The 27,818-nt window shown below is 35.2% G+C and overlaps 1 protein-coding gene across 2 annotated transcripts in view; it reads left to right on the top strand.

Moving 5' to 3' along the window:
- Positions 1-27,818, top strand: part of Cenpc (centromere protein C) — an 80,848-nt gene that overhangs the window by 24,952 nt on the left and 28,078 nt on the right. For both annotated transcript variants that reach the window (XM_047566567.1, XM_047566568.1), the window contains 5 exons: positions 3,860-4,455; positions 20,034-20,210; positions 23,778-24,066; positions 25,547-25,693; positions 26,031-26,113. In XM_047566567.1, coding sequence (XP_047422523.1) covers positions 3,860-4,455; positions 20,034-20,210; positions 23,778-24,066; positions 25,547-25,693; positions 26,031-26,113 — 1,292 coding nt within the window. The remainder of the gene's footprint in view (positions 1-3,859; positions 4,456-20,033; positions 20,211-23,777; positions 24,067-25,546; positions 25,694-26,030; positions 26,114-27,818) is intronic.

Here is a 27,818-nt window from a genome sequence, read left to right on the forward strand (position 1 = left end):
GCTTATATTGCTACATTAATATTAATGTTATAATTATATCATTATTGTATAATAACATATCATTGCATTATATACTGTATTCTATATACTATATTTAAGTCTTTATAGGTATTCCACATATGGGACAATGGGGAAAAAAGGATTAAAAATCTTCCTTGGTTCTGAAATATCTGTATAGTGATTCTCAACCCTGGCTTCACGTTTATATAAATAATGGCAGTCAAGATTGAGAACCATTGGTCTATAGAATAAATTTCAACTGGTATTTAAGGCCTCCACTCTCCCTAGTCATCTGTTTTTATCTACTTAGTCATACACATTTGCCTATGTATCTGCTTTTTTTGAAAATAGTTTTGCAAATTATTTAAGTAAAAATTTTTTTTGTAGTTGTAGATGGACAACATGCCTTTACTTTATTTTATTTTTATGTGGTGCTTAGGCTCAAACCCAATGCCTCATGCTGCTAGGCAAATGCTCTACCACTGAGCCACAACTCCAGCCCCCAGAAGTGTCTGCTTTGACATACCTTTTTCCTTTGTTATTTGCTAATTGCTATTTCCTTTTAAGGTCTATACTAGACTTCTAGGTTTTTTTAAGTTTCACTTCATTGTTTTTTTAAGAAAGTTTCTTGCTTCATATTATAATTTTCATATTTTATGTATGTATATTTTAGTTAAGATTTAAGTCTCCCATTCCAAGAGTTTAGAGTTCTTTTATATTTTCTGTGCTTTCAGAGTACTAGTGAACATATTAGGACGTTTTTATAAAAACATGTTGAATTAATAAATGAAATTACCTTTTTTGTTCAGTCTCTGTTCCCATGATTCATTTCCCAGTTGCACACAGACACATACACACACTATCACTTCTATGCATGTGTTCCCCACCATTTGAAACAAATATGTTACATGTGGGGCTAAATTTATCATGTCTGAAAGGGTAATTGTGTGTATTTTAATGTCCTTTTTGATAAACTAGTAAATAAAGGTAGTTTTATATTTACTTGCTGTAGCTGAATGTAGAAGCCACTATTTCCTGTGGTGTCTAGTATCACTGCTTTTACTTAAGATCTTCCTTCTGTTTGTGTTTCTTGCATTTCCTCATGACCAATTTCATGCAGCTCAAAGACCATAAAGTCTTTCTTGATTTTTCCACTTAACCAGAGGTAATCTTAGCCTATTTTGAACTTTAGTGGTGTCAAGGTTGTTTCCTAAACGTATCTTTGGTTTAAATAACTGTATAGATAGAAATCCCTTGAAGTAGAAGGGGAACAAATTTGGCAGTTCTTATTGACTAGTTTGGAAAGACTTGATTTAAAAAATTTTAGCTTTACCTCTTTATATACAAAAACTACTAGGTATTACAAATATTATACTGTAAAGCAAATTATATTTACTTGGCTATTTACTTACATGTTGATATATTCATTAAGCATTCAGTCATTGTGATCTTTCATTTGTGTTGACTTTATTATTTCTTTTTTTTAATTTGTTGTTGCTAACGGTTTTCTTTCTTAAAATATTTGTTCTTTTTAGTTATACATGACAGTAGAATGTATTTTGACATAGCAAACATACATGGAGTATAACTTTCTGTTTTAGTCAGCCTTTTTGCCATTGTGACTAAAAGACCCAAATAGAACAGTTGTAGAGCAGGAAAAGTGTATTTGAGGGTTCATGGTTTCAGAGGTCTTGGTCCATAGAAGTCCATCTCCATTCCTCAGGCCTGCAGGTGAGGCAGAATATCATGGTGGAAGAATGTGGCAGAGGGAAGTAAGCTCACATGATGATCAAGAAGTAGAGGGAGAGGACTCCACTTGCCAGATACAAATTTACCCCAAAACTACACCCCCCAATCCCCACCTCCTCCAGCCATACCCTACCACTTCAGTTACCATTCAGTTAATCCCTATCAGGTGATTAATTCACTAAATGGGTTAAGACTCTCACAACCCAATCATTTTTCCTCTGAACCTGCTTAAGCATTGTCTCACACTGTGCTTTTTGGGGGACACCTCACATCCAAACCATAACCCTTCCAATTTTTGTGGTTGTACATGATGTGGAGTTATACTGGTGGCATATTCATATATGAACATAGGAAAGTTATGTCCAATTCCTTCTACTATCTTTCCCATTTTCATCTCTTCCTCCCACTCCCCGCCCCAACATGAAAACCCCCCACCCCCATTGTAAGTCAGCATCCACATATCAGAGAGAAAATTCAGCCTTTGGTGTTTTGGAATTGGCTTATTTCACTTAGCATGGTAGTCTCCAGGTCTATCCATTTGCCAGCACGTGCCATAATTTCATTCTTTTTTTTGGCTGAGTCACATTCCATTTGTGTGTGTGTGTGTGTGTGTGTGTGTACAAATATATACCACCTATATTAGTTTTTATACAGTTTTCTAATTATGTAAATCTGAAAACTTGACTACCAGACAACAAGTGTATTTCTTAACATATTCACTATTTTATGAGATTTACCAGGAGTTTGAGATTAGAGGAATAGAGAAGGAATTTTCATCTAAGAATTCTTTTGTGTATCCTAATAAAAAGAGAAAGAAAGGTAATCTAATTCTTCCATTTCAGCTTTGCTTCTGCTTTGACTAAAAGTTACTAAGCATCCTTATCCAGTTGAAACAGGCAGAAACAGGAGTGCATATGCCAGCTTTGGAGTTTGGATGTTTATCCTAAGTTTTGATTTTGCATATCTCATTATAGCCTGTGGTTTGCTCAAGTCTGTTGCCATAAAAAAACAGGGAAATGCAAGATGAGTTCATCAGTTTACCATCCTTAGAATAATTTCCTTTTTTGAAAACTTTCTCAACTAATTGAAATTGCTGGTTAATCCTGAAGCACTAGTCTTTATTCACCACTTCACTAAATGCATGAGTTGCTTTGTATATACTTAATGTGTGCTTTTATGAATATTGGTGCTCTCAGGATATTTCATATTTTGTACATTTACAAAATATGAGTTAATATTGGATTGCATTAGAGTTCATATTAGATTGTAGATTATAGATAATGTTAGATTGGGATTGTCATTAAAATTTTTGAATTTTCTTGTTATGCCTTTATAGCACTATGTGTGGGAAATTAGGACAATATTCATATAATAAATTAATTTAGGTTGGGGTGTGGAGAAAGAGGGCTAGGTTATGCAAACATTATTAGATTTTGTTTGTAATTATGCTACCTTTAAATATCATCCATTTATGATTATAGTATTGAAATGTATGTGAACATGTGTGAAATATTCAAACTTGGAATGAATTTTTACATTGTATTTGGTAGTTCTATTTATGAAGCCCTTTGAGATATAGAAATAGAAGAAATCAGTCCCTTTTAATTTAGTGGGGTTCAAGTAAATATTAGATTTGGAGGTTTCTCTGAAATAATATTGTCCATTCTCATTTTGGATGTGAAGATATTCAGACCCCAAAACATCTGTACAAACGTGTACTTTAATACAATATTATGTGTGTGTGGTTGTACACATATGTGCATGTGGGTATGTGTGTCTATATATAACACACTAGTAGAATTCATTCTGGATTATAAGTTAAAGTTTCTGGGTTATAATTACATATCTCTGTGTTTCATTTTTTTAGTATGTATTGGAGGGGCATCAAATTAGTTGCCATCTCTAAATTTTTATGATCCTGTTAGTGATATAAATGGGAGTGATCATATGAAAAGGAAGGGAAATTTATAAGATTAAAGAAAAATTTGAGGAGAGATGTGAATTGCTCTTTTAGCATATCTAGATTTTATTTCTCATATACTTTTCTTTACTAAACAAAGGTATGAAACTTCATTTTTTTTGAGCTGTTAAAGTAATAATCCTATTTTAGTCCCATTGTTAGGCATATGGCGACTACACCACCTCATTCATCTCCTCCAAATGATGGGAAGTTGTTAGAAGATGAATTTATAATTGATGAGTCAGATAGAAGTTTTGCTAGTCGATCTTGGATTACAATACCAAGAAAGGGTGGACCTCTGAAACAATCCATAGTATCTCCTGCTGAGAGCACTACAGTCCTTCAAGGTAAGAAGTCAAGAGGAAATCATTGCAGTGTATCTCCTGAGACTTTGACAAGTGACAGACATTTGCATAAATCTCACCCAGAACAGAAGTTTCAACCCTGTGCTAAAAAAGTACTATGTTCAAGTTCTGCTTTGACAGATGAAGTGGAAAATACATCTACAAAACATGAAATATATTCTGAGAATGCCAAAAAACCATCTGGAAACAAAAGAACAATAAAACAAAATCAGAAAAGAAAACTTAAAGCCAACAGGGTTGAAGAACAGCTTAATTTGGGACAGTCTAAAGATGAAAATATGTCACATTCTGCTCAAGACAAATTACGAAAAAATTTAGACAGAAAAGATTGTGAAGAGACTAGAAATGACCACATTTCTATAAATCCTAGGCCATCTGTGGGTAAGTGTTTATATTAACTGAATATTATTTCATAGTCTTATATTTTTAACATTACTGTGTAGCTTTAGGAAGTAGGCAAAGTAAATCTATATCTACAAATAGCCTCAAAAGTCTATAAGTTCATTTGGAGAATCACTTTATTTTGTATATAGTTTTATTTCAACTCAATTGCTTTTTGTTCCATTTGTAAGATTGCATTATATAGAGAGGGAAAAGTAGAAGGCAAAGACTAGTAAATAAGTTAGTTATTAAAACACAAGTAAAACAGAATAGAAAATTCTTAAGGGTTATTAAAATATAAATGGGGTAAAATCTATTATACTCACATATACCCACTATATATCAGTATAATGTGGGGCTATTTCTTGTAGAGATAAACATACATACTCTTCTTTCATTCACTAGTTCATATGTTATTAAATGCGAGACAGTTTTGGCCCTAAAATCAAAAACAGTTTCCACTGTTAGCAAGATCATTTTAGTGGGGTCTGTAGACCAACAGTTAAATATATGTACAAGATGAAAGTAAAGGCACAGAAAACAATTATCTAACCAAGATCTCAGTAGATATTTGCATCTTAGGTGGCCATATAATTTATCACCCCAATAAGGCTATTTTTGAGAATAAGAATGTCAGGACAATAAGTATAAACTGGGATTGTTCCAGACTATCCTAGTGTGTGATTGCTTTCCTTTTTTTTTTTAATTTTTTTTTTATTGTAAACAAATGGGATACATGTTGTTTCTTTGTTTGTAAAGGCATACCATTTGTATAATCATAAATTTACATAGGGTAATGTTGTTTGATTCATTCTGTTATTTTTTCGCTCCCCTCCCCACCCTTCCCACCCCTCTTTACCCTCTATAAAGCCCTTTCTTCCTCCATTCTTGCCACCCTCCTTAACACCCTTCCCACCCCTCTTTACCCTCTATAAAGCCCTTTCTTCCTCATTCTTGCCACCCTCCTTAATTCTAACCCTAAACCTAACCCTAACCCTAACGCTAACCCCTTCCACCCCCAATTATATGTCATCATCCGCTTATCAGCGAGATCATTCGTCTTTTGGTTTTTTGAGATTGGCTTATCTCACTTAGCATGATATTCTCCAATTTCATCCATTTGCCTGCAAATGCCATAATTTTATCATTCTTTATGGCGGAGTAGTATTCTATTGTATATATATATGCCACAGTTTCCTTATCCATTCATCACTTGAAGGATATCTAGGTTGGTTCCACAATCTGGCTATGGTGAATTGAGCAGCAATGAACATTGATGTGGCTGTATCCCTGTAGTATGCTGATTTTAAGTTCTTTGGGAATAGGCCAAGGAGTGGGATAGCTGAGTCAAATGGTGGTTCCATTCCAAGCTTTCTGAGGAATCTCCATACTGCTTTCCAGAGTGGCTGCACTAATTTGCAACCCCACCAGCAATGTATGAGTGTTCCTTTTTCCCCACATCCTCACCAACACCTGTTGTTGCTTGTATTCTTGATATTCGCCATTCTAATTGGGGTGAGATGGAATCTTAGGGTAGTTTTGATTTGCATTTCTCTTATTACTAGAGATGTTCAACATTTTTTCATATATCTGTTGATTGCTTGTACATCTTCTGTGAAGTGTCTGTTCATTTCCTTAGCTCATTTGTTGATTGGATTTTTTGTATTCTTGTGTAGAGTTTTTTGAGTTCTTTATAGATTCTGGAAATTAGCACTCTATCTGAAGTATGAGTGGCAAAGATTTTCTCCCACTCTGTAGGCTCTCTCTTCACATTACTGATGGTTTCCTTTGCTGAGAGAAAGCTTTTTAGTTTGAATCTATCCCAGTTGTTGATTCTTGCTTTTATTTCTTGGGCTATGGGAGTCCTGTTAAGGAACTCTGATCCTAAGCCGACATGTTGAAGATTTGGATCTACTTTTTCTTCTATAAGATGCAGGTTCTCTAGTCTGATTCTGAGGTCCTTGATCCATTTTGAGTTGAGTTTTGTGCAGGGTGAGAGATAGGGATTTAATTTCATTCTGTTGCATATGGTTTTCCAATTTTCCCAGCACCATTTGTTGAAGAGACTATCTTTTCTCCATTGCATATTTTTGGCCCCTTTGTCTAGTATGAGAAAATTGTACTTATTTGGATTTGTGTCCATGTCCTCTATTCTGTACCATTGATCTACCTGTCTATTTTGGTACCAATACCATGCCGTTTTTATTACTATTGCTTTGTAGTAGAGTTGAAGATCTGGTATTGCGATACCCCCTGCTTCACTCTTTCTACTAAGGATTGCTTTAGCTATTCTGGGTTTCTTATTCTTCTTGCTCTATTTCTGTAGGGTACGTCATTGGGATTTGAATTGGAATTGCATTGAATCTGTATAGCACTTTTGGTAGTATGGCCATTTTGATAATATTAATTCTGCCTATCCAAGAACATGGGAGATCTTTCCATCTTCTGAAGTTTTCTTTAATTTCTTTCTTTAGTGTTCTGTAGTTCTCATTGTAGAGGTCTTTCTCCTCTTTTGTGAGATTGATTCCCAAGTATTTTATTTTTTTCAATGCTATTGTGAATGGGGAAGTTTTCCTAACTTCTCTTTCTGAAGATTCATCACCTATGTATAAAAATGCATTGGATTTATGAGCATTGATCTTGTAACCTGCTGCTTTACTGAATTCACTTATGAGTTCTAAAAGTTTTCTGGTGGAATTTCCAGGTTCCTCTAAATATATAATCATGTCATCAGCGAACAGGGATAGCTTGAGTTCTTCTTTTACAATTTGTATCCCTTTAATTTCTTTGGTTTGTCTAATTGCTCTGGCTAGAGTTTGAAGGACGATGTTGAATAGAAGTGGTGAAAGAGGGCATCCCTGCCTTGTTCCAGTTTTTAGGGGGAATGCTTTCAGTTTTTCACCATTTAGAATGATATGGGCCATGGGTTTAGCGTAAATGGCCTTTACAATGTTAAGGAATGTTCCCACTATCCCAATTTTTTTTTTAGTGTATTGAGCATGAACGGATGCTGTGTTTTATCGAATGCTTTTTCTGCATCTATCAAAATAATCATGTGATCCTTAACTTTAAGTCTTTTGATATGGCGAATGACTTTTATTGATTTCCGGATGTTGAACCAACCTTGCATCCGTGGGATAAAACCCACTTGATTGTGGTGCACTATCTTTTTAATATATATTTGTATGTGATTTGCTAAAATTTTGTTGACAATTTTTGTGTCGATGTTCATTAAGGATATTGGTCTGAAATGTTCTTTTCTTGATGTGTCTGTGTCTGGTTTCGGTACCAGGGTGATATTGACTTCATAGAATGAGTTTGGGAGGGTTCCCTTCTCTTCTGTTTCATGAAATACTTTGAGGATTATTGGAATGAGCTCTTTTTAAAAGTTTTGTAGAACTCGGCTGAGAACCCATCTGGTCCTGGACTTTTCTTTGTTGGTAGGCTTTTGATGACCTCTTCTATATCATTGCTTGAAATTGATTTATTTACGTTGTGTACATCCTCCTGGTTGAGTTTAGATAATTCATATGTCTCTAGAACTTGTTGATGTCTTTGAGGTTTTCTGTTTTGTTGGAATATAGATTTTCGAAATAGCTTCTAATTATGTTTTGTATTTCACTCGTGTCTGTTGTGATGTTTCCTTGTTCATTCCGAATTTTAGTAATTTGAGTTTTCTCCCTCTTTCTCTTTGTTAGTGTGGCTAAGGGTTTATCAATTTTGTTTATTTTTTCAAAGAACCAACTGTTTATTTTGTTAATTTTTCCAATTGTTTCTTTTGTTTCGATTTCGTTGATTTCGGCTCTGATTTTAACTGTTTCCTGTCTTCTACTACTTTTGGTGTTGGTCTGCTCTTCTTTTTCTAGGGCTTTGAGCTGTATTGTTAAGTTATTTATTTGTTGATTTTTACTTCTTTTGTTGAATGCGCCCCATGAAATAAATCTTCCTCTAAGTACTGCTTTCATAGTGTCCCAGAGATTTTGATATGATGTGTCTTTGTTCTCGTTTACTTCTACGAATTTTTTTTATTTCCCTCCTGATGTCTTCTGTTATCCATTCATCATATAATAGTGTATTATTTAATCTCCAGGTTTGGAGAAGTTTCTGTTTTTTTTTTTTCTGTCATTTATTTCTAATTTCAATCCATTATGATCTGATAGAATACAAGGTAGTATCTCTATCTTCTTGTATTTGCTAACAGTAGCTTTGTGGCATAAAATATGGTCTATTTTAGAGAAGGATCCATGTGCTGCTGAGAAGAAAGTGTATTCGTTCTTTGTTGGATGGTATATTCTATATATGTTGGTTAAGTCTAAATTGTTGATTGTGTTATTGAGATCTGTGATTTCTTTATTCAATTTTTATTTGGAAGATCTATCCAGTGGTGAGAGAGGTGTGTTAAAATCGCCTAGTATTATTGTGTTGTGGTCTGTTTGATTTCTGGTATTGAGTAGGATTTGTTTGACGTACATGGATGAGCCAATGTTCGGGGCATAGATATTTATGATTGTCATGTCTTGCTGATTTATGCTTTCCTTAAGCAGTATGTAATATCCTTCTTTATCCCTTCTGACTAGTTTTGGCTTGAAGTCCACATTATCTGAAATGAAGGTGGATACTCCAGCTTTTTTGCTTTGTCCATGTGCATGGTATGTTTTTTCTCATCCTTTCACCTTTAATCTTTGGGTATCTCTTTCTATGAGATGAGTCTCTTGCAGACAGCATATTGTTGGATTTTTTTTTCTTTTTAATCCAATCTGCCAGTCTATATCTTTTGATTGATGAATTTAGGCCATTAACATTCAGGGTTATTATTGTGATATGATTTGTATTTCCAGTCATTTGACTCATTTTTGTTTTTTGACATGGTTTGGTTTCTTCTTTATTTGGCTATTCCTTTAGGGTAGTTCCTCCTGTTGCTGATTTGCATCGTTGTTTTTCATCTCTTCCTCATGGAATATTTTGCTGAGAATGTTCTGTAATGCCGACTTTCTTTTTGTAAATTCTTTTAGCTTTTGTTTATCATGGAAGGATCTTATTTCGTCGTCAAATCTGAAAGTAAGTTTTGCTGGGTATAAGATTCTTGGTTGGCATCCATTTTCTTTCAGGGCTTGAAAAATGTTGTTCCAGGCCCTTCTAGCTTTTAGGGTCTGGATTGAAAAATCTGCTGATATTCTTGTTGTTTTCCCCCTGAATGTAATTTTATTTTTTTCTCTCTCAGCCTTTAAAATTCTGTCTTTATTTTGTATGTTAGGTATTTTCATAATAATGTGCCTTGGTGTGGGTCTGTTGTAATTTTGTATATTTGGAGTTCTATAAGCCTCTTGTACTTGGTTTTCCATTTCATTCTTCAGATTTGGGAAATTTTCTGATATTATTTCATTGAATAGATTGTTCATTCCTTTGGTTTGTTTCTCTAAGCCTTCCTCAATCCCAATAATTCTTAAATTTGGCCTTTTCATGATATCCCATAATTGTAGATTCTGTTCATGATTTCTTACCGTCTTCTCTGTTTGGTCAACATTGTTTTCAAGATTAAATATTTTTTCTTCCATGTCTGAGGTTCTTTCTTCCACGTGTTTTATCCTATTGGTTATTCTTTCTATGGAGTTTTTAACTTGGTTTATTGTTTCCTTCATTTCAAGGATTTCTGGTTTTTTTTTTTCAGTATCTCTAACTCTTTATTGAAATGATCTCTTGCTTCCCGTATTTGGTCTTTTAACTGTTGATTGGCGGGATCATTTAATGCCTGCATTTGCTCTTTCATGTCTTCCTTCAATGCCTGCATTTGCTCTTTCATCTCCTCGTTTGCTTCCCTGATTGTTTTAATTATGTACATTCTGAACTCCCTTTCTGACATTTCTTCTGCTGTGCTGTCATTGGGTTTTATTGATGTAGTATCTAGGTTTGTTTGGGACATTTCCTTCCCTTGTTTTCTCATATTGGTCAGATATCAGTGGAACTCTGAGATATTGCAGATTTCCTCTTTGGCTCATAGTGTCCCTGTAGATTTCCAGTATATCACCTCCCAGCCTTCAGTAGTCAGAAGTCTTGGAGGAACTTGATAATGCAGTGCTTCTGAAGAAAGCTGCCCCTAACCCACTACTGTATCCAGGGCTGAGGGCTGGTTCTGCATGGAAATCCTCTCACTGGGCGGTCCTGCTCCTAGAAGCAGGCTGTAGACAGAGCCTGCCCCGGCCTGAAGGAGTCAGGCTTCTAGGGGAAAGCCTCTCCCTGTCCTGCCTTGGTCCCAGAAGCCGCCTGCAGGCGGGGGCCGCAGCTGGGTTCAGGGCTTGGGGTTGGCTCTGTGCAGAAAAGCTCTCACTGGTCCGGCCTGCTCCAAGAAGCTGGCTGTGGACCCCATGTGCCGCTGGAGGGAACAGGACTGCTTGGGGAAGTCTCTGACTGCCCTCCCCTGGTCCTTGAAGCCGCCGCTGGGTCTGGGGCTTGGGCTTGGCTCTGTGCGGAAAGGTTCTCACTGGGCGGGCCTGCTCCAAGAAGCTGGCTGTGGATCGAGCCTGCCGCTGGAGGGAGCAGGGCTGCTTGGGGAAGTCTGTGGCTGCCCTGCCCTGGTCCCAGAAGCTGCCTGCGGACTGGGTCCACTGCTTGGTCCCGGGCTTGGGGTTGGCTCTGTGCGGAATAGCTCTCACTGGGCGGCCTGCTCCAAGAAACTGCCCGAGGATCGAACATGCTGCCAGAGAAAGCAGGGCTGCTTGGGGAAGACTCCAGCTGCCCTGCTGTGCTCCAAGTAGCTGTCCCTGTCTGGTCCTCCCGCCCAGGCCGAGCTTCACCCGGTGGGAGAGACTCACCCCACGGCTCTATGTTGGTCGGAGTCTCTCAATGCCTCCCCTTCTTGAATCCTGGGTTCTGGAGCGACTGAGATGCAGTCACCCTCTAGTCCGCCATCTTGGATCCTCCTGCTGTCCTTAATATCATCATTGTATAGTGATTGGGATTTGTAATGAGCTTAGTCATAAAGAAAAGATCAGTTTATGTTCTTTAACACTTTTCAGTTAATAGATTAGTTAATGGAAAAAAAACTAGAAAATGTATTAGGCACTTTATTTATGTATGTAATATAATTTAATTTTTCTTCACAATACTATAAAGTAGGAAGTAACACTGAAAGAAGATTAAAATAAATCTGGTCCAGGATCTGTCCTACCATACAGTTCTTATTCTTTGAGTTCTACTAAGAAATTTTTAAAAATATGGAGATATTTTCAATGCTCAGTGGAAAAGCGTTAGCTAACCAGAATATGCTCTTGACTAACTAGAATTATGTATGTATCTGAAAGTTCTAGGTGGCTATACTATGTCCCTAATATAGTATATTCTAATAAACTCTTTCTCCCTATACAGGGAGAAAGAGTTTATTAGAATAAAATATTAAAAGTAATTTTTGTTAAAAAAAATCCACTGTAATATAGTTATTAATGAATTATTTATTTTAACTCTCTTTTGGTATAGTCTGTAAGATATACTATATATTGCCCAAAGTAGTAGTTTAGTTTGTTTGCCTTTGTGTATTCAACTTGAAGTAGAGAGAAAAAAACACCTCAGTTTTTTGTAAATGTCTGCCATGTCCTATATTCTTTTTATTGTATTTGTTTTTTATTTTTTTGCTTCCTTTAGTTGCTAATTAGTTGTTGGCCATTTTAAGACTGACTAATCTGATGGTGATATTATAAGAAAGTTTTTGTCTGAACTATTTCCTTAAGCAGAATGTGCGTTTACAAAATGTTAAAGTAGAGAATTTTGATCAGTCTGTGATTTCTTAAGAAAAGACACTGTATGAAACATGCACCTGAAGGATGTTCCTTGCAGTTGTAAAGATTAAACATTTATTGAGTACCTCTTATAGTCTATACACTTACTTTCAAACTTGTTTTTCTTTGTCTAGATTGCTCTGTGATTATGATGTTCTGATTAATCACTATACCCATCGTAATCCCTCCCCATTCCATCCTTCCATTCCTCCCTGTCCAGTTCAGTGAACCTCCTTTTGTAAGTCAGCATCACTATAGCCGAGAAAACATTAGACATTTGGTTTTTTGGGATTGACATATTTTGGTATGCATGATAGTCTCTAGCTCCATTCATTTACTGGCAAATGACATAATTTCATTTCTTCTTTATGGCTGAGTTAATATTCCATTATGTATACATACCACATTTTCTTTATCCACTCAATACCTGTTGAAGGGCACCTAGGTTGTTGGTTCTATAGCTACCTATTGTGAATTTTCTGTTGCTCTAACTAATTACCATACACTTAGTATTTTAAAACCACACAGCTTTAATATCTTACAGTTCTATAGGTCAGAAGTTTCACTGGGCTAAAACCAATGTGTTGGTGGGACTATATTTCTTTCTGGTGTCTTTGCAAGAGAATCTCTTCCCTTGTCTTGTCTTCTGCACACCTAATTTCTTCTTCTTTTTCTTCTTCTTTATTTTTTTTTGCTTTGACTTTTATTTATTTATTTTTTTTATTTTTACATACTGCATTTTGATTCATTGTACACAAATAGGGTACAACTTTTTGTTTCTATGGTTGTGCACGATGTAGATTCATAGTGTTTGTGTGATCATACATGTACATAGGGTAATAATGTCTCATTCCACCATTTTTCATACCACTCCCTCATCTCCCTCTATGTAATCTAAAGTTCCTCCACTCTCCCATCCCCATTATATATCATCATCCAGTTATCAGGGAAAACATTCGGCCTTTGGTTTTTTGGGATTGACTTATTTTACTTGGCATGATATTCTCCAACTTCATCCATTTGCCTGCAAATGCCGTAATTTTATTCTTCTTTATGACTGAATAATATTCCATTGTTTATATACACCACAGTTTCTTTATCCATTCATCTATTGAAGGGCATCTATGTTGGTTCCACAATCTAGCAATTGTGAATTGAGCTGCTATAAACATTGATGTGGCTATGTTACCATAGTATGCTGATTTTAATTTCTTTGGGTATAAATAAACCAAGGTGTGGGATAGCTGGGTCAGCTAGTGGGGATGCAAATTAGTGCAGCGACTGCAAAGCAGTGTGGAGATTCCTTAGAAAACTTGGAATGGAACCACCATTTGACCTAGCTATCACACTCCTTGGCCTATACCCAAAGGACTTAAAATCAGGATACTACAGTGATGCAGCCACATCAATGTTCATAGTTGCTCAATTCACAATAACTAGATTGTGGAACCAACCTAGATGACCTTCAATAGATGAATGGATAAAAAAAAAGTGTGTTATATATACAGAATGGAATATTACTTGGTCATAAAGAAGACTAAAATTATGCCATTTGCAAGCAAATGGATGAAGTTGGAGAATATCATGCTAAGTGAGATAAGCCAATCCCAAAAAACCAAAGAAGGAATGAGCTCTCTGATAAGTGGATGATGATACATAATGGGGGGTGGAAAGGAGGCAAGAATGGAGGAAGGATGGAGTGTATAGAGGAAAGAGGGGTGGGTGGGGTGGGGGAAGGAAAAATAACAGAATGAGTCAAACATCATTGCCCTGTATACATGTATGATTACACAAATGGTATGACTCTGCTTCAAGTACAACCAGAGAAATAAGTTTTACCCCATTTGTGTATAATCAATCAAAATAAATAAATTATTAAAAAACAAACAAACAGGTGTAACTATTCCAAGTTTTCTGAGGAATCTCCACACTGCTTTCCAGAGTGGCTGCACCAATTTGCAACTCCACCAGCAATGTATGAGTGTGCCTTTTTTCTCCTATCCATGCCAACATCTATTAATGTTTGTGTACTTGATCATAGCCATTCCAATTGGAATAAGATGAAATCTTAGAGTTGTTTTAATTTGCATCTCTAATAGAGTTGTTAAACATCTTTTCATATATTTATATCTTCTTCTGTAAAGTGTTGGTCCTGTTCCTTGGCCTATTTATTGAATGTGTTATTTGTATTTCTGGTGTAAAGTTTTGTAAGTGCTTTATAAATTTTGGAGATTAGTGCTGTATCTGAAGTGCATGTGGAGAAGACTTTCTCCCACTCTGTAGGCTCTCTTTTCACATTTTTGATTGTATCCTTTGCTCATGAAAATCTTTTTAGTTTGAATCCATTGCGTTTATTGATTCATGCTTTGATTTCTTGTACTTTGGGATTTTGTTAAGGAAGTCTGGTCGTAAGCCAACATGATGAAGATGCGGGTCTACTTTTTCTTCTATTTGGTGCTGGGTCTCTGGTCTAATTCCTAAGTCCTTGATCCATTTTGAGTTGAGTTTTGTGCAAGGTGAGAGATAGAGGTTTAATTTCCTTTTACTGCATATGGATTTCCAGTTTTCCCAGCAGCATTTGTTGAAGAGGCTATCTTTTCTCCATTGTATGTTTTTGTCTCCTTTGTCTAATGTGAGGCCACTGTAATTTTGTGGGTTTGTCTCTGTCTTCTATTCTGTACCATTGATCTGCCTGTCTGTTTTGTTGCCAAAACCATGCCATTTTTGTTACTATTGCTCTGTCATATAGTTTAAGGTCTGGTATTGTGATACCTCCTGCTTCACTCTTTCTGCTCAGTATTCCTTTAGCTCTTCTGGGTCTCTTTTTCTTCCAGATGAAGTTCATGATTGCTTTCTCTATTTCTATGAGGAATGCCATTGGATTTTATTTCTATGAGGAACGTCATTGGGATTTCAGTTGGAATTGCATTAAATCTGTATGGCACCTTTGGCAGGATGGCAATTTTGACAATATTAATTCTGCCTATCCAAGAACATGGGAGATCTTTCCATCTTCTAAGGTTTTCATTAATTTCTTTCTTTAGTGTTCTGTAGTTTTCATTGTAGAGTTCTTTCACCTCTTTTGTTAGATTGATTCCCAAGTATTCTGTTTTTTTTTTTTTTTTTTTTTTTTTTTTGAGGCTATTGTGAATGGATTAGTTTTCCTAATTTTCAGAGGATTCATCACTTATGAATGGAAATGCATTAGATTTATGTATATTGATTTTATATCCTGCTATGTTGCTGAATTCATTTATGAGTTTTAGAAATTTTCTGGTGGAGGTTTTTGGATCCTCTAAGTATAGAATCATGTCATTGGCAAATAGTGACAGCTTGAGTTCTTCTTTTCCTATTTGTATCCCTTTAATTTCTTTGCTCTGTCTAATTGCTCTGGCTAGCATTTCAAGGATGATGCTGAATAGAAGTGATGAAAGAGGACATCCCTGCCTTGTTCCAGTTTTTAGAGGGAATGCTTTCAGTTTTTCTCCATTTAGAATAATGTTGGCCTTGAGCTTAGCATAAATAACGTTTACAATGTTGAGGTATATTCCTACTATCTCTCTTTTTTCTAGTATTTTGAGCTTGAAGTGATGCTGTATTTTATCAAACGCTTTCTTAACATCTGTTGAAATAATCATATGATTCTTAACTTTAAGTCTGTTGATGTGATGAATTATGTTTATTGAACCAACCTCGCATCCCTGGGATAAATCCCACTTGTTCATGGTGCACTATCTTTGTTTTTGTATGTGATTTGCCAGAATTTGTTAAGGATTTTTGCATCTATGTTCATCAGGGATATTGATCTAAAGTTTTCTTCCTTGATGTATCTTTGTCTGATTTTGGTATCAGAGTGATACTAGCTTCATAGAATGGGTTTGGAAGGGTTCCCTCCTTTTCTATTTCCTGGAATACTTTGAGGAGTATTGGTATTAGTTCTTCTTTAAAGATCTTATAGAATTCGGCTGAGAATTCGTCTGTTCCTGGGCTTTTCTTTGTTGGTAGACTTTTGATAGCTTCTTCTATTTTGGTACTGGAGATTCATCTGTTTAAATTGTGTATGTCTTCCTGATTTCATTGTGGGAGGATCATATGTCTCTAAAAATTTGTCAATGTCTTTGGTATTTTCTATTTTGTTGGAGTATAGATTTTCAAAGTAGCTTCTAATACTACTTGTGTGTAATGTATTTCAATGGTGTTTGTCATGATCTTTCCTTTTTCATCACGAATTCTAGTAATTTGAGTTTTCTCCTTCTCTTCATTAGTGTGGCTAAGGATTTATCAATTTTGTTTACTTTTTCAAATTTTTGTTTACCTTTTCATTTGTCAATTTTTTGAATTCTTTTTTGTTTCAATTTCATTGATTTCAGCTCTTATTTTAATTATTTCCTGTGTCTTCTGTTACTTTTGGTGTTGATCTGTTCTTCTTTTTCTAGATCTTTGAGATGTAATGTTAGGTCTATTAGTTGTGGACTTTTTATTGTTTTAATGTATAAGCCCAAAGCAGTGAACTTTCTTCTTAGTACTGCTCTCAGTGTGTCCCAGAAATTTTGATATGTTGTGTCATTGTTCTCGTTTACCTTTAAGAATTTTTTAATTTCCTCCCTGATGTCTTCTGTTATCGTTGCATCACTTAATAGCACATTATTTCTTCTCCAGGTATAGAAGTAGTTTTTGTTTTTTATTTTATCATTGATTTCTAATTGCATTCCATTATGGTCTGATAGAATACAAGGTAGTATCTCAATTTTTTATATTTACTAATGCTTTTTTGTGGCATAGCTTATGGTCTGTTTTGGAGAAGGATCCATGAGCTGCTGAGAAGAACGTGTATTTGCTTGAAAATGAATGAAATAATCTATATGTGTCCATTAAGTCTATATCATTGATTGTATTATTTAATTCTATAGTTTCTTTGTTCAGTTTTTGTTTGAAGGCTCTATCTAGTGGTGGGAGCGGTATATTAAAGTCACCCAGTATTATTGTGTTGTGGTCTATTTGGTTCTTGAAATTGAGAAGGGTTTGTTTGATGTACATAGATGCTCCATTGTTTGGGGCATAAGTATTTAAAATTGTTATGTCTTGCTGGTTTATGGTTCCCTGAAGCAACATGAAATGTCCTTCTTTATCCCTTCTGACTAACTTAGGTTTGAAGTCCACTTTATCTGATATGAGGATGGAGAACCCTGCTTTTTTACTGAGTCCATGTGCATGTTATGTTTTTCCCCATCCTTTTACCTTTAGTCTGTGGATGTCTTTTTGTATAAGATGAATCTCTTTAAGGCAGCATATTGTTGGGTCTTTCTTTTTAATCCAGTCTGCCAGTCTGTGTCTTTTGAGTAATGAGTTTTGGCCATTAACATTCAGGGTTATTCTTGTCATAGGATTAGTATTCCTGGTCATTTTGGTTTATTTTTGGTTTTTAACTTGACTTGATTTCTCCTTTGATTGACTTTTTCTTTAGGGTAGTTTCTCCCTTTGCTGACTCGTATTGTTTTCCACTTCCTCCTCATGAATATTTTGCTGAGAATGTTCTGTAGTGCAGGCTTTCTATTTGTAAATTCTTTTAATTTTTGTTTATTTTGTAAAGATTTATTTCATCTTCAAATCTGAAGGTTAGTTTTGCTGGGTATAGGATTCTTGGTTGGCATCCTTGTTCTTTCAGAGCTTGAAATATAATGTTCCAGGCCCTTCTTGCTTTTAGGGTCTGGGCTGAGAAATCTGCTGATATCCATATTGGTTTCCCCTTATATGTAATATGACGCTTTTCTCTTGTGCCTTTAAATTCTATCTATATTTTCTGTGTGAAGTGTTTTCATTGTAATGTGCCTTGGTGTGGATCTGTTATAATTTTGTGAATTTAGTGTTCTGTAAGCCTCTTATATTTGATTTTCCATTTCATCCTTCAGTTTTAGGAAATTTTCTGATATTATTTCGTTGAACAGGTTGTTCATTCCTTTGGTTTTTATCTCTGTGCCTTCCTCAATCCCATTAATTCTTAAATTTGGTATTTTCATGATATCCCATAAATCTTGGAGGTTCCATTCATGATTTCTTACCATCTTCTCTGTTCAACTTTATTTTCAAGATTAAATATTTTGTCTTCATTGTCTGAGATTCTGTCTTCCACAAGATCTATTGTGTTGGTTATGCTTTCTATTGAGTTTTTAATTTGGTTTATTGTTTCTTTCATTTCAAGTATTTCTGTTTGTTTGTTTGTTTGTTTGTTTTTTCAGAATCTCTCTCTCTTTTTGAAGTGCTTTTTTGCTTCCTGCATTTGTTCTTTTAACTGTTTATTGGAGTGATCATGCATTGCCTGCATTTGCTCTCTTCTCTCATCTTTTGCTTCACGGATCATTTTAATTATATAGATTCTAAACTCCTTTGCTGTCATTTCTACTGCCACGCTGTCATTGGATTCTATCAAAATTGCATCTTGGTTTGGTTTAAGGACACTTTTTTCCCCTGTTTTTTCATATTATTCCTGTATCTTCCCCTCTAGCTGTGAAGATCTGAGGTATTGCAACTTCCCTCGTGTAGGCTTATTGTGACCCAGTAGGTCTCCAATACCTTTCCTTTAAGGGGAAGATCAATATTAGCAGCACCCAATACAAACAATATGCAGCCCTAAACCAGATAGCTCTATAAAGACAGTAATGGTATTGTAATAAACAGGATGAGTTCAGTTATTATCTATGGTATAGCCAATAAGTTTGAATGAGTTCTACAATTTCTAATGGTGGACAAAGAGGATGGGGAGGGGTGTAGGATGTAATCATTAATGGGATAAGAAGTGAGTATATAGAGGTTCCAGATCAAGGGAAGAGTCAGAGCGGAATCAAAAGATGTTGGTCTTTAGCATGAGAAAAGGGAGAGAGAGTGAGGAACTAGATAAATAAAAGGAAAATAGAGTGAGAAAAAAGAAATTAAAAATTAAAAATTAAAAAAAAAATGTATGGTTCACATTCATCCACCACTCAAACTTCCCAGTCCTTAGTATCTGGATGTGAGCACAGTACCTGTCAAAGGACCTCTAGTCTCCTGCAGGCATCTCAGGGTGGGAGCCTCCACATCCAAAGATAGTGGCTATGCCCTTAGGGATAATTCAGAATGTCTGCACCAGCCTCCAAACACTCTTGGGAGCTGCTGCTCGAGCACTGAGTCTGGGGTCCAGAAGCAGTGGGGGGTTGGGGGGAGGTCACGGTTCGGAAATGATACAGGCACTTGACACCTACATTTCTTGACTCATGGTCCTCCTCCATCATCAAAGCCAGCAATGCCATGCCTCTTATGTTTTGAATTTTTCTTGCCTCTTCTGTCATCCTGTATCTGACTACAGATTGAAGGACACATGCATTTTCAATGATGCATGGAATGGACCAGTCTGAGTTGTCCAAAATATTTTCTTTTCTAGGTTTATAATTTAATCACATTTTAGATCTTTTGTTCCAAAAAAAAAAGATTGCAAAAGATCATTGTTTATTTCAAAACAAAAAGCAGTAATTATCTATTTTAACTTGAGACCTTGGTAAGTGGTAGGAAGGGACAAAATATTTTTTCCTTTTGGAAGTTAATTTCTTTTTTGGTTTAGTAGTATATCAGAATTATCAAGCCAGGTGAATGTTTGCATTTAATGACAAAAGGTTAAAAATCTTTTGGAAACATGTAAGCTTTAAAACCTTAAGTGTGTAGGATCAATTTAAGAAGTTCCTATGATTGAGAGTTTTATTATTTTCTTAATCTTTTATATGAAATTTTTTGGAAAATGGTGAGACTTTTGAATTGTTTTTATGGTTTTCTTAATTTTAGGAGACAGGAAAAAAAGTAGAGGCTCCAAAGACAGTAAGGAAAAATCTAGAAAGAAGTGTTTGTTAAGTGAATCCAAGAAGAACAAACTTGTACCTGAAGAAGAGACCATTACTGTCATGAGAAGTCGTAGAATTTCCAGGCGTCCGTCTAATTGGTGGGTGGTAAAATCAGAGGAGAGTAAGTATTTTTATTTTAAATTATGTTCATTAAGAGGTCCTAAAAAGTATTGTATAAGGAGTTTTATGTTTGATTTATACTCCTATTATACAGAAAAACCTTGAGGACAGAATTGGGTTATCAATTGATGTTTTTCTTTAAATCAATTATACAGAAATTCCTAGGTGTATGGAAACAACAGTGAAAAAACAAAGCCAGAAACAAAGTCCCTGGGCTATTGTAGTTTACATTCTAGTGGGACAATGCAGATAAATAATTCATGCAGTGATAGATGAGAAGGAAGAACAAAACAGATAATGTATGGAGATGGGAAGGAGGTGACAGGGATGGAAGTGAACAAAAGGATAGAATGTGATACTAGTTTTATTATGGTAGTATAAGAGGCTATTATGATCTCTCAGAGCCCATATATGAATAAAGGGAAAGAACTGACAGATAACTATACGTGGAGTATATCAAACCAAGGGAACAGTAATTGTAATTCTTGATGGGGCATACTTGGCATGTCTGATGAACTTTAAGAGGGCAAGTGTGGCTGGAGCTGAGCGAGTTAGGGAAGACAAATTTGGACAGGCAGGCCATGATAAAGAGTTTAGATGAAATGTATTGAGAAACTATTAGAAGATTAAACAATAAAGTGACACAGTTGACTCATCTTTTAAAAGGATCATATTTACTGCTAAGGAGGGAGGAAACTAGGGCAGAGCAAAAATGGAAACATGGCACAACTGTTTGAGGAGGAGGATGTAGGAAAGAGATGAGACTTGTTGGATTAAGAATATTTTTGAAGAAAACCTGAAGGAAGTATAGGTGGATTAGAATGAGAGAAAGAGCTACTGTTTACTGAGATTAGGAAAAGAATGAGAGAAAAAGATTTTGGAAGGATTTTAAGATTTCAGGTTTTCTTAAAAATATATATACATACATACATACATTTAGTTGCTGGTGGATATTTATTTATTTATTTGTATGTGGTACTGAGAATTGAACCCAGTGCCTCACATGTGCTAGGCAAGCGTTCTACCATTGAGTGATGACCCCAGCCCTGATATCAGGTTTTTATATGTTAGTTTTGAGGTGTTGTTAGATACCGAAATAGGTATATTCAGGAGATATTTAGATCAATAAATGAGAGACTAGTACAGATATGGTACTACATCTGTGAGGACTTGTTACTCTGAATTACTCATAAGAACTTCTATAGAATTATCGGGATACTTGATTGATAGCAACAAGTATTATTCTATTGCAGCTCTTGGATTTCAGAGTCAGATCTGAGTTCAATATATGACTTCTCCAACTTGGTAGATTATTTTCTTAATTTCTCATTCTTTAACATTTGATTTGCCTTCTTGAGTTTTTATAAGAATTAAATGCAATTGATATAGTAGATTAAAATGCTAACTACTGAAATGTTACTGCTCTGGGGAACTCACTTTTCTGCTCCCAGGCTACCTGAAATACCTTATTGTGAATGAGTATGCAAATATATGGGGAAATAAAAGTCATACTGAGCTTGGGTAAATGTACCAGAATTCTGAAACTTATAAAAGACTTGTTTAAGAGTCTTAAAATAGAAGTTTCATTTCTGATCACGTTGGGAGTCACAAAAACAGAAATGTTTATGGTTCATGTAGTGCAAAATCCTTCATCTGATGGAAAAAAAAACTGAAATCTGAAGTCCAGAAATAAGAAAACTTGACTTACATGTAAGCTGCATATAGTGCACACATGGCATTTCTGCCTTTTCATATATGTGAAAATATATTAAGTCCTTGTTTTGAGGCAGGAATGGCATAAGGCAGGGTAAGTACTGTGGTAGTACAAGTGAGACACTAGAGTAGAAAACTTAAGGAGACACCTTGCCTCAGAGTAGAGTTCAGGCTCTTACATGCATGACCCCAGAAGTGATTACATTCTTTAATTTTCTACCCAAGTGTACACAGTATTGCTTTATCATAGTGCAACCCCCATCGGTACACATTAGGAATAAAAAAGTAGGTAAAATACAGTCAATTCCTTGATCTTCAGGAATTGTCAATCTGCTGGAGGAGAGGGATAGAGATAAGTAAACAGTTAGATATGTAATAAATATTATCAAAAGATTAAGAGGTAGTTACACTAAGACTTGAATCAGTGAAAGCTTCCCAAAGGGTGAATTAGAAGTTAGCTAATTGGATGGTGTAAGGAGGAAGGATGGCACATCTCAACAGAAGTAGCTTATGCAGGGATCTGGAGCTGAGGGCTTGATTTTTTGTTTTGTTTTTGTTTAGTATGTCTCAGAATAATCTAAAAGGCTTACTAAAACATTTCTGGGCCCTGCTGTGCAAATTTGTTTCTGTTGGTTGGAGCTAGAGCCTGAGAATTTGCATTTCAAATTCCCGGAAGATGCTGATCTTATAGTATAAAGACCACATTTTGAGAACAAATGCATTGCATATATTTCTGTACTGCTGTTTTTGTGTGTTTGAAACGAGATGGTTGAAAGTTTTAGTTTATGAACTAAACAAACTACATGTGGAATTAAATTAATGTTGAAGTATTTAGACTTAATCCTGAAGCTGTAGATATTCATTAGAAGATTTTCCTTTTTTTTTTTTTTTTTTTTTTTTTTCCCTTTGAGATGGGTTGTCCCTTTGTCGCCTAGGCTGGTCTCCGACTCATGAGTTTCCATGATCCTTCCCCTTCATCCTCTTGAGTAGCTGAGGCTACAGGTGTGTGCCACCATGCAGAACCTCTTACTAAAGAATTTTAAACAGGGTTATAACAATCTTATTTATGTTTTCCAAAGATGATTTTAAAGCAATGTAAAGAATGGCTTGAATACAAGGCTACAGAAGGGGAAGTCTGTTAAAGAGCTGTTTTAGTAATCTAGAAATAAAAGGATAAGGGCTTCTACTAATGAGAGTCAGGAGAGCTTAAAAGAAGCACATTTGAGAACCATGGAGTGGGACTTATAACAACACATCCCATCATTACATACAACTAAAATGCACCAACTTAAAAAAAAGTGGAATGAAAAATAAAGAGAGCAGGACTGATGGGATTTAGGGACTGATTATGGGTAAGGACAAGAGTCTTGGATAACTCTGATTGCTGATTTAGTCATGTGGGTAATTTTACTTTTAATTTTACTTCTCATAAATATAGGAAATAAAATGGGAGAAAAAGATTGAAAGATGAATGGTGATGGATATTATTGGTGTCAGCATATAGATATCAATTCAAGCTATGAGTACAAAGGTTCCCCAAAGAAAGTATATAGAGTGAAAAGTTATAGCTAGAGTTTTGGGAAATACCAGAATCTTAAGGATGGTCAGAGAGTTGTAGGTAAATACAGAGAGAAGGTTGTTTGGGAAGCTTGTGATGCATTTAAAGGGTCTGGTGCTTGTCTTTCTAAATGGAATTTAAGGAATTTTGAAAGAATTTAATGTGGAAACAAATTTAGCCAATGAGATTGGTCTGTGTGTACATGTTTATATGTAAATGAATGACATTGGCATTTTAGTGAGCCAAATCATCTGGACATACATTATGACAACTTTAAATTTTCATCAAATTCTTCAGGTCCTGTTCATAGCAGTTCTTCAATAAAAAATGAATTATCAGTGTATCACAACACTAGACAAAAATCTGCTAAGAAAACAAGTCAGTCATCTAAGAATGCTGGGAAAAAAACCATTCCATCAAGAAGGCAGAAGACAGCTACGCAAGGCAGCTCAAAAGTACAGAAATTTTTAAATGGTAAAGGTTCTGAGAATATTATCAACCATGAAAAAATTTCCAGTTCCCAGAACGAGCCATTGGAAAGTGACAAAGCTAACCTGGCTAAGAAGAAGAATCTTAATCGTTCTGGGTAATGTCTGTTACGTTTACAATTTTGTTATTGTTGTTCCACATTTAATATTTTGTGTTATTTAACCATTTATAGAAAGAGTATCAACATAAAGGGCTCTGTACTCTGACAGATCTGGTATTAAATGTAGGCTCTGCCTTGAACAGAGCAAAATAATATTCTGATCTTGTTTCTTCATATTAATATAAGTAATAATACGTAGCACATAGGATTGTGCATGGTAAATCTAATGAAATATTATCTTTGCCCTAATTGCTGCCTTTTAAAAAAACTATGACAAAAGATGCATAATAAAATTTGTCTTAATCATTTTTAAGACATCACATTTTAAAATGAGATGAATGTAAAGTCAACTTGAAACATGTCAGTAATTTTCCTTTTAATCTAATAGTTAATATTTTTTGAGCACCTACTATGTACTGAATGATTTTTAATGACTTCTTATGTGTCCTTACAACCTGTTGAGCTAAGTAGTGTTTTTATATATTCTCGCTCTTTGCTATATCATGCATTTAACAAATATTTAATGCATACTCTGTTAGAAACAGCAAGGTACTGGGGATTAAATGGAGCAATAATTGATTAGACAGGACTAAAATATGTTTTGTGTATGTCATTTTGGTATATATAAAAAAAGGTGCCATATCCCCAAGTTTTAATTTCTTCAGATCATTTTCATATCTACTTTGTTGTTGTTTTTTGGTACTGGGGATTGAACTCAGTGGCACTCTACCACTGTGCCACATCCCCACCCCTGTTTTGTATTTTATTTAGAGAGAGGGTCTCACTGAGTTGCTTAGTACTTCAGTTTTTGCTGAGGCTGGCTTTGAACTCTCCTGCCTCAGCCTCCCGAGCCCGCTGGGCCACCATACCTGGCCTACTTTCTTTTTAAAGGAATGTTACTAGATTTGGTTTCATTTAGGTTCTTATTTGTTGGTATATAGTTGTTCATAGTATTCTCTTACAGTTAGATTTATATCTTTTGACTCCAGGAATAAACTTTCAAAAGGAATAGTGTATCTTGTTTGCATATATTTGGGGTAAATTGATCAACTGGAAACTACCAATGACATGAGCTGGGTTCCTCTGAGGACCCTAGGACCCACTTTACTGCTGACTAAGAGTATCAAAGAAAATTATGTTGCTTGTGGTTTCTCCTGTAAACTGTGATATTAGACTAATTTTAGAATATACATTATAACCTGTGTGCAGATAATGTCTTTTGATGTCCTTCCATCATTACTCCCATCCTAGTTAGGCTAAATTTGCTCTAGTTCTCCTTGGAATTTTTCAAATTGGTAATCTTACAGGTTCTAGAATCAGTTTTTGACCTGAGCCAGTTATAGGTCTCAGGACCTGAACATGGTGAGCTGAAATTTGTTATAGCCAATGTTACATTTTTATATACCCATCTATGTATTGTTTCTGGAAGAAATATTATTTGAAGATGTGTGAACAGTTTTAAACTTCATTTTTGTAGAACAACAGGGTGTTACAAGGATCAGCGTGGTATTATGACTGCACAAAATGTTCATTTAAAATCTCAGACCAGTGACCCTAATTGCAAGACACCAACAGAGTCTGATTTGGATTCTGGAGAGCCTAAAACTTCAGTTTTAGAAGAAAGGTATGTATGTATTCTAAGATTAATAAGTTTTACTCATTATATTAGGTACCCATTGATATGTAACAGATTACCTCAAAACTTAATTTTGTTATAGACGTGCAAGGTTAAAAGGTTATGAAACAGTATTTATTATGTTTAACTGTCAATTATGGGATTAAATTGTAGTCTTTGTTTTATGCAGCAAGTAATTGTTTTCTTGGTGATCTGTAATGTAACTACTGGTTCTATAAGAAGAACACCTATGGTAGTTTTAGGAGAAAAATGATAATTAAACTTGGATACATTAAATATATATATTATAAAAATAGGTTTTATGATTCATTTATTTTTTCTTAAGTGGACCATCCAGGCTAAAGAACTGCTTAATGGCTGGGAAGAAGAATTCTGATGTGGGTGATGAGGAAGTTCAGGAAAGTTTAGGTAAGTTATTGTTTATTTTCTACTGTATTGATTTTTATAGAATTATGTATACATCATAAGGTGTACCATGTTTTATTTATTTAAACTTTCACTGATGGGAAGTATGTATTGAGTACCTTCTCCTTAGAGACTTACAGTATATTTAGAGATTTGTAAGAGAAAGAAAACGAGTGACAGTTCTTTCTTTTAAGTAGGGCATAATAAAATGTTGGCACGTAAAGTATCTACTCCATTTTTAAGTTGATAAGGGGACACATGAAGCAAGGTTAACTATCTATTGGTGAATACTGAAGCTTAGTGACTGTATTTGGGGTTCATTATACTGTTTTCCTCTTTTTTGAATAGTTCTGAAATTTTCCATGTAGATTATTTAAATACCTCATTGTAAAAAATTGGTTCTTTTTAGTTATACATGATGGTAATATCAATTTTGACATATTTGTATAAGCATGGAATATATTTTGTTCTAATACAGACCCCATTACTTCTCCTTCCCCTTCCCTCTCTCCACCTCCTGCTTACTTCCCTTTATTGATCTTTCTGTCATTTGCCATACTTATTTTTTCAATTACTTTCTAGTGGATAAACACAGTGATGAGATTTATTATGATATAGTCATATATGTACACTGGAGGGTTATGTCAGATTCATTCCACTATCTTTCCTTTACCTATCTCCCCTCACTTCCCTTCATTCCCCTTTTTCTAACCCTGAATTTCTGTTCCCCTCTGTGTTATTCTGGGTTAGCTTTCACATATCAGAGAAAACATTTGACTTTTTGGAATTGGCTTATTTTATTTAGCATAACAGTCTATAGATCCATCCATTTACCAGCAAATGACATAAACTCATCCTTGTTTATGGCTGTGTAGTACTCCATTGTTTCTGTATACCACATTTTCTTTATTCATTCATTTGTTGAAGGGCTCCTATGTTGGATGTATAGCTTAACTATTGTGAATTGTACTACTACGAACAATGATGTGACTGTGTCACTGTAGTACGTTGATTTTAATTCCTTTGGATATGTACGGAGGAGTGGGATCACTGGGTCACATGGTGTTCCATTCCTAGTTTTTTGAAGAACCTCCATACTGCTTTCCAGAGGGATGGCATCAGTTTGCAGTCTCACAAACAATTATGAGCATCTTCACCAACATTTATTGTTGCTTATGTTCTTAATAATTGCCATTCTTACTGGAATGAGATGAAATCTCAGTGTAGTTTTAATTTGTGTTTCTCTTAATTGCTAGAGATGCTGAGCATTTTTGCATATATTTGTTGACTGTTCACATTTCTTCTTTTGAGAAGTGTCTCTTCAGTTCCTTTGCCCAATTATTGATTGGGTTATTATTTTTTTTTTTCTGTATTAAAATTTTGAGTTCTTTGTATATCCTGGAAAATAACACCTTATATGAGGTGCGGATGGCAGATTTTCTCCCATTCTGTAGTCTCTGTCTTCATGCTCTTGATTGTTTACTTTGCTGTGAAGAAGCTTTTTGATTTGATGCCATTCCACTTATTGATTTGTTTTTTCATTTCTTGTGCTTTAGAAGGTTTATTAAGGAAGCCAGTACCTGTGCCAACATGTTGGAGTGTTGGGCCTGAATTTTCTTCTAGCATTTGCAGGGTTTATGGTCTAATTGTTAGGTCCTTGATCTACTTTGAGCTGAGTTTTGTGCAGGGTAAGAGATAGGGGTTAAAT

Source organism: Sciurus carolinensis, chromosome 10 (assembly GCF_902686445.1).
Source record: "Sciurus carolinensis chromosome 10, mSciCar1.2, whole genome shotgun sequence".
In the NCBI taxonomy this organism is placed as follows: Eukaryota; Metazoa; Chordata; class Mammalia; order Rodentia; family Sciuridae; genus Sciurus; species Sciurus carolinensis.